At 42.0% G+C, this 8,161-nt stretch overlaps 1 protein-coding gene across 1 annotated transcript in view; it reads left to right on the top strand.

Annotated features, from left to right (window-relative positions):
• Positions 1 to 8,161, top strand: part of GUCY2C (guanylate cyclase 2C (heat stable enterotoxin receptor)) — a 48,922-nt gene that overhangs the window by 8,718 nt on the left and 32,043 nt on the right. Inside the window, exons 7-10 of the mRNA XM_010141885.1 lie at positions 1,707 to 1,821; positions 3,129 to 3,264; positions 5,497 to 5,582; positions 5,999 to 6,110. Of these exons, the coding sequence (XP_010140187.1) occupies positions 1,707 to 1,821; positions 3,129 to 3,264; positions 5,497 to 5,582; positions 5,999 to 6,110 (449 nt within the window). The remainder of the gene's footprint in view (positions 1 to 1,706; positions 1,822 to 3,128; positions 3,265 to 5,496; positions 5,583 to 5,998; positions 6,111 to 8,161) is intronic.

The raw sequence follows: 8,161 nt of genomic DNA on the forward strand, positions 1-8,161 counted from the left end.
GAACTTCCAGAGCCTGTGGGACCTCCTGGCCCTCACATCTAAAGAACTCCTTGACAGGGCAGGGCCGAGGCACTTTGGATTAGTAACTTCAGTTGTTGAACCTCTGGGTCCAAGCTGTACCTGGTTCAGGTTCTAACAGGATCTTCTCTGTCCTACACACTTTCAAGTTCACCATACACATTTTCAGAAGTGCCTCGAAGAGCTTTACACTTTCCACCACTTTATCCAGGCACTAGGAATCCCCAGTTCCTGAGGAACAGGCCACAATTCCTGTTACTTTACAAATGCACAGGAGCATGTGAATGCTTTTACGTACTGGTGTTGTATAGATAATTGTTGCCTCACAATAGATGAAGGTTATTAGGAGCTTCTCTGCTGTGATAGACATCCTTCTGAGATACCCAGCCACCTCAGCTTATTTTATATGCTGTGTTCCTTAAATTGGCTACATACCTCTGGTTTTGCTGAATATCTGAAATCATGTTGTCTTAATACAGAAATAAAATACAAATGCATGTGTTAGATACAAACTCAGGCTGTAGAAGAAGACAGTAGGCAATGTCCCAAGCTTCCGCATGTGTCAAATCCCTCAAACGAAGTATCGGATTTAAATTTTCTCCAGCTCTGAGACCTCTAGCAGCCCCTTTCAGGAGTGATGGGATGCTGTAGGATTATCCAGTCTGGTGGAGTCTAATGAAGTTTCCATTTCACCTGGCTAGTTCAGTCCAAGCCTGAATGAAAAGCTCTTTGAATTCTTCAGGATGAAAAGTGCACTGTAAAAGTCAGAAGGTTCACAGAAAGGTAGGACAGGGCTCTGGTGTCAGGATCCCATCTGATGGGCATGGAGCAGAGCCTGTGGTCTCCAAAAATTCTTAATACAGTGGCTAACTGAAAAAGTAAAAGGATGATCAAACATGAATAATGAGAGAAGGCTCATACAGTTATTGTTTTTAAATCAGTCTAGCTATAGCAATGACAGATGCTACCACTTGACACTTATATCTATTGCTAAATTCCTCTGTAACATGTGAATCTGGTGGCTGCCAGTGTGTGAAGGACTTCCAGATGGCCTGTCAGGGTGTTGAAACCAAATACACCTAAAAGCTACAACCTTTTCTGCTGTTTTAGTGTAGTTTTCATGTTCACATAGTTTCCTCTGATTTTCCTATCTCACCAAATTAAACAACTAAATCAATAAGCTGCTCTCTGCACCTCTTTGATTGTTTCATGACCTTCTGTTAAATGCTTTTAGTGCAAATCCTGCTGTGACCAATTCCAGAGGGAAATATAAAAATCAGAGGAATGTGCAAAAGAATGCAGAAGAGGTCAGAAACATGCACAATAACATGAAGAAACTACAGAGGGCGGTACTGTGGATTCTAAGAAAAGACTCAGTTTTAATAAATATAAATTCTTGCTTGATGAACAGGAAATAAACAGGACATAACCCAAACAGTGGCAGTAGTAACAATAATTCACTGCAGCCTTGGAGTTTCAGATTGCCAGATCTCTTTGATATTGCCTTTTAATGTGGTTAAGCGCAGAAGCTGACATCAAGGAATGAACACCAGGAAGAGTTCTGTCCATGATGCAATTTCAATTGTAGAACTATCATAGTGCCATCGGGGAGAGAGGAGTGATTCTGTCATGGTTACCACTGCCTCTGTTGCTGATTGTTTGTGGGACTCTTGTGCTTTTCTTTGTAGTACCATGTACTTCTGGAAAAACATCTCAGCCCGTTACATGCAGAATGTACTTGTCCTGACTTTGATACCAGCTAATTACAGCTTGCATACTGTAAAGACTGAGGACACCATCCTGGTAAACACACTATTTAATATCTGATTATTGCATTCAGTTCATTCATATTCATGCACTAGGAAATGAAAACTAAAAAGGCAGCTGCTATTTTTCCCCATCATGCTTCTATGCTGATGTTTTCTTACATTATCACAAGATGTAAAAATAAAGTATCAGAAGGCATGCAGGCTGTCATATTTCTGTTTTGTGAAGCTCAACTCAGGCTTTTAATTTGGTCCGCAAGTATCATGTTCACAGGGTGTGAGGGAGACTTACAGGTACATGGCCCTCTGACTCCACTTCTGAGTGACTGACAATCACGTAGCCAGAAGGCCTCACTGAAGGAAGATCTATAGGTGTAATAAAGATGTAAGCATGGGAAGTTCAGAATTAATAACTGATGACTGATTTTTGTGGGCAGATATGTATAAGTGGTGTCAACCATTGCTGCTTCTGTCCAGGGGCTGACAAGTTAAACTTCAAAATCTATAGGTGTAATAAAGATGTGAGCATGGGAAGTTCAGAATTAATAACTGATGACTGATTTTTGTGGGCAGATATGTATAAGTGGTGTCAACCATTGCTGCTTCTGTCCAGGGGCTGACAAGTTAAACTTCAAAACCAGGATATTTTTCTTTTGTTTTCTGTAGAAAATAGTTATTTTAAAAATTTCCTGAAAGGCAGAAACTATGCAAACCCTGTATCTGCTTAGCGAAACTGATACTCCTGCCTCTGCCGAGGAACCAAACTCCACCTGTAGAGTTCCCCCCAGGATTTGTGGCTTTGAGCTCCAGCTCTCCATGAGGCAGCCTGAAGCTTCTGGCTGGATTTACAGGGCTTCCAGATCCCCCAGCCTGGGCTCAAAGCTCTTTGGCTACCAGCTCTATGGCAGGCTGCTGGAAATTCTGGCAAGCTCCTTGCCCCTGAGTTGTGGCCATCTGGAAGTCCAGACTTGCTGATGCCACACTGGCACAGAAAGTCCAATCCAAAGCCAGAGGCTTTGGGTCCCACTGAGCAGACCTGCCCAGAACCCACCCTGCAGGACTTCTTGAATGCTGTGTGCCAAGATCGGAATGCTGGAGCTTTGCTTGTAAGAGCCTCTTATAAGTTTTCACCACCTCCCTGTCTTCATGCACCAAAAATATATTTTGTTTACCTTAATTTTTCCAAGCAAGAATGCTGATATGGTATTGCCCATCTATTCACTCAGTGTTCAACAGATTCTGCTCTTTCATGCTGGAGTTTTTGCCAAATGAAGACCACCGAAGATACTGTAGCTTTAAGGCAGAAACATGAATGCTGAAATTGCTGTTTTTCTCCTGTTCCAGAGGGAAGATGACTTTTTTGTTGGCTATTTTAATGCAGTCTTGCTGTTTGGACACATTCTGAAGAAATTTATCCTCTCTCAGAGCCCAGTGTCATCTCTCGGTCTCATCAATGAGTTCCGAAATATCACATTTGAAGGTAAGAAAAGTACAGTCCTGTGCAGGGTTCACTAAATTGATGAAGGGAAATAAATTCATTTATAAGCACTCTTACTTAGGATAAATCACTTCTACACTAAACAAGTCTAAGCCCTTCAATGAGTTTTATTCCTACTCATTTTTCTTCTTCTATTATTTTTTCAAGGATGTTATCCTCAGTATTAGCAGAAGCACTTGCATAGCAGTCATGCAGAATTACCTCAGTAGTTGCAACACAGAAGAGGTAGAAAGTCAAAGTGATGGTCATTTGAAACATTGCTATTAGCAACAGACTGTTTGAGGACCAGGTTTGTTTCTGAGCTGCTGCATCTTTTCTGCTGCTTTAAAGTACAAAGCACTTTTAAAGAATATTGCTGCCTAAAGAGGAGCGGAGGAAGGAGGAGACACAGAGACTCTTCCCAGCCAGCAGAGGAGGAGGACAGGGACGAGGACTTGCAGCTGGTGTCATTCTTTTGACACAGAGCTGGACTCCTTATAGGGAAACTATTTGGAGAATGAGAAAGGAGCTGGAAGGGCAAAGCATATAAGTGGATTTCAGAGTCTGTGCTTCCTCCAGAGGCATCTGGCATTCAGGCTGTTAATACGTTACAGTGGTATTTCTAAGTTTCCCCACAAAAGTCTAGTCTTGATTTGAAGCCAGTACATATGAAATATGATTGATGTTCAAAATGACTCTGAAGTTCACTTAGCTAAGCTCTAATGCGGTATTTTCAACTTTTTTCCAGTTTACAAAACCATCGTAGGCCCGGGTGCCCACAGTGTGAGTGTGAGCCAGCTGGCAATAGGTCGGCTCTTCTTAGTCTACTTTCTTGTTCCTCTTACAGGTTGTGGTCTTTTGTAGGCCACAGGCTTAAAATTACAGAATTCAATCATTAGGAAAAGACAGAGGCAAGACTTACAGAAAGAAGTGACAACAGGACCTCTCTGGGAGCAAAGCCCCAGCTGTCACTTCACATCAGAGATCTGTACCAAAATGACAACTCAAAGCTTTTTGTTTATGCCCATCTACTTTCAGCAAAGACATGTAGAAGTTTCCCAGATTTTCCTAATGTGGCCTAACAGGTTTTGAGCTTATCTTTGCTTTAACCATGGTATCCCAAACCTAGTGAAATATAGTTTACGAATTCCTCTTGGAGTCAGCATTCTTTTTTGAATATCAGTAAACTCATCTCTTCAGTTTCACCCTAAATTTGAAAGATAAGTTGCACAAGCTTTTTTACTTATCCAAAATAAAACTTGCACTGTAATGTTCTACATTAGTTATAGGTTTAGTTTAAAAAAAAAAAAAATCCTAAAGTGAAAGGTGTTGAACCACCTTCATCCTTTCCTGTGCTGGAGGCTGGTAGAATAAGGGAGTTAATACAATAATTATTTTGATATTAAGATGGTGGACCATGAAAAACTTACCATCAGTTTTTGAGGTGAAAAGGGAGAAGGTAATTCCCAAACTAAAATAATGATAATGATGAACTTCAGGAAAAATAAAATGAGTCATCAGTAACCGCAGCAAAAGAGCAATCTCAAGCTGATCAAAATGACTCTCCTGAATAAAGAAGGTGAGAAATGAAGGTGCAACTTTCAGCAATGGTGGATATTGGCTAAGCTCGTGCTCCCGTTGAAATGACTGACTTCACAAAAGCGAAGTCAAACCATACTGGGGGACCTAGAGAGTTCTACCTTAAAATCCTTGCAATATGCTACATAAGCAATTTCTCAGTCTGCTCATTTGCTGACATACAGAGGCAGGAGGTTAAAGGGAAGAAGAACCTGGTTAAAATATTATTCTTAGAGCCAAGCAGGTAGCTCTCAAAGGAGTAAGGGGAGTGAAAGTATCCCTGTGTTTCCTTTCTTGCTGATAGATTCAAACTGCAGGTAGAAACAGGCACGTCTCTTCTCACTTCTAAAATGGTCCCCTCAAGGGAGGTTACTCTAACATTCTTGGTATGTTGAAGAAAACTGACAAATATATTTTTCTATAGCTAGAGGGAGACCTTCCTCTTCAGCACAGCCAGTTCAACATCTTTTAATGGATTTTGTAGAGAAAATGTAGGATGCTATTAAGGCAGAAGTAGTGCCACACTAAGTTGATATATATTCAAGCATGTACGTGAAATCCCAAGCATTATAAATCCTTTTATTTTTCTCATCCTTCCTGCCACCTATTTGTGTTTCTCCAAACACAAGCCCTCTGACTAATCCCTTGTGTCTGCAGGTGTACTGGGTCCTGTGACTCTAGATGAATTTGGAGACGTTGATGCCAATTTGACCCTGCTATACACGTCACAGACTGCAAATCACGTACGTATGTCTAGGGAGTAACTGTTCGATTTTATACATGAATGAAGAAACAAAATGCCCTGTACTATTGCATAAGAATGATGAAAATAACTACAGCAGAAGTGGTGGCATACCAAGGCATGCTGTGAGTGCTAGGAGGGGGTCATGAGAGGTGTGCTAGAGGCTGACAGGATTGATGTCATCTGGTGATTCAGTGAGTGCAGCTGGTATTTTGTGGGACTGATAAATTTCTTTTCAGAGAGAGGGGAGGAATGGGGAAGAATATGGCAGCCAAACATATGGCTAAGCTGAGGAATGCACCACTGTAGCAGAAAGAGCAAGAATTACTTTGAGTTTCATTAACAGTAGTTTGAAGCAAGGGACAAAAGAGGGAGAGTACAGCTGCTGACTGCATTTCTTCCCTCCTACACCTATAGTTCGAAACTCTTCTGCATTTCAACACTCAAAAGAATGAGACACACACAGTGACTACCAGTCCGGATTTTGTCTGGAAGAACCACAGGCTGCCCAGTGATATTCCAGGCGCTGGTGAGACATCCATTAAACCTTCCTCTTCTTTGAAGACAAGTCACACAGTCCTAAGATCCACCCGCTGTGCAATCCAGCACGGTACATTCACACTGCCCCCAGCTAGTGATGCCAGGAGCTGGGAGCAGAACAGCATCCTTCCTCCCCTAGTCCCCCATGTTCCCTGCATCCAGCCCAGTTCTAAACCTACATTTCTGTTCAGGCGCTACTAAGTCTCTTGTAGACTCCATGCTGTACCAGTGATTGTGGAGAATGCCATGACATGTTTTGGAAGAAGTCACCCCTGAACTTATAACCTTCACTAGAAGATGGTGGTGATGTAAGCTGCTTGAAAGACTGTTCAGGAAAGGCAGCATAATTAAGGTTATGTTGAATTATCTGACACATTTTTGTACTGCTGATGCAGTATCATGGCTTCTGCTTGCCCCTTTATCCTTGTTGTAGGGAGCTGGGAAGAGGACACAGCACTGTGCAGGTTGCTTCTCTGGAGGGGTCTTTTAGAAGAGCTGGGTCTTTGCAGAAAGAAAATGAGAAACTAGATATTGCTCTATCTACACCCAAACTTTAAATCTGAAATCCCGGAAATCACCATCTCCTTTTCTTTTGAATTTTTGCTGACTCCTGGATAGAACAGATGAAGCCCCTTGTTATTCAGCATAGCAGAGTAGAGTAGAGCCTTGTCAATCTGATCATATCAGGATTGTTTCCCCGTTTAGACTGCTGCCACATGGTGACTGGCAATGGAAAGGCATATGCTTCACGGTATGATATGCAGGATAAAAATTATTGCAGTGGCAGTGGTTGCAAGGGTTAGTGGGTTACCATTCACCTGAGTCATTCCCATCAGTGAGTGTCCAAAGGTGCTGCAGTTGAAGGTCTCTGCTAAAGGCCTCATTAGTTTGCTGTACTGCTTACCTCCTCCAGGAAATAGGCAAAGCAGTAACTGGAGAGAAAAACACCCTCTGCTAAGATAATAAGATAATAAGAGTCTATTCACACATTCTGAGGTGGTACATAGATTTAAACATTTTTATTCCTCAGTAAAGTAAATCAGATGGCTCTAAATTAAGGCTTACCCCTCCTAAGAGAACAGGAATAGTGGTTCATTGCCAGGTAGTCATGGGAGCTGCCAGAAGGCAGCAGCACCAATGTGACTCCAGTTAGCTTGAGAAGAGCAGAGGGAGTTCAGCAAAGCTTTCATTTTTCAGGTCTGGTCAGATCAAGATCTGGTCAGAGTCACTTGGTATGACCACAATTCTTGCTTTTGCAGAGACTGCAATGCTGCTTATGTCAGCCACAGGATCTCCCTGCACCAGCATCCCGAGCCATGTGCTGCCTGGCCCCAGCTTCTTGGTGTTGCTCCAGTCCCATTCTCATCCATCCCTCAGGCCCCACAACAAGCTGAGTTGTCAGTGTATCTTAAGAACGTTCCCTTGAGTATGTCCTTTTTGAAGCTGCTTCACAGGTCCAAAAGAAAAATGGGAATTGCAGAAAGCCAGTGTCTACAAACCAATAGCTTAACATTCAGTGCTTAACAAAGGCCTGATCTTGTAGCCAAACCAAAGAAAAACTGCCTCCCACAAGCACTTCATTATTTTGTTTTCATAGTTTTTTAAATAAAACTTCCTTCAGTGTGATTCTGAATAAATATATTTCCCCCAAAGGGCAAAATTTTACTGCCAAAGTTTAAGTAATCACCATGCCTTGCCAAAGCCAGTCAAAACTTTCCAACCAGAAATATGTTTTTTACTCTGGGGGGCAAATAGACACAGCAACCAAAGTTCTGCTACTTCCTAATTCCTAATTGAAAACAGCTCACCCAGTTCTGCTACCCTCCTTACTGCTGGCATCGCCTAAAAAAGGGCATTTTAACATTTTCTCATTATTGAGGAAGATTTAACCCTTGCTCTAAACATTGTTAAGGTCAGTCTGCAATACATGAATATTTCTGGTTCCAGAGGACCTGAAAACACTTAATTGGGGATGCATTCTCCCTTTGTGTGTTGTAATAGTAAGAGCCAGGAGATGGTAGCAGAGCCTCAGAAACGGGA

This window comes from Buceros rhinoceros, unplaced genomic scaffold (assembly GCF_000710305.1).
Source record: "Buceros rhinoceros silvestris isolate BGI_N320 unplaced genomic scaffold, ASM71030v1 scaffold8928, whole genome shotgun sequence".
Classification (NCBI taxonomy): domain Eukaryota; kingdom Metazoa; phylum Chordata; class Aves; order Bucerotiformes; family Bucerotidae; genus Buceros; species Buceros rhinoceros.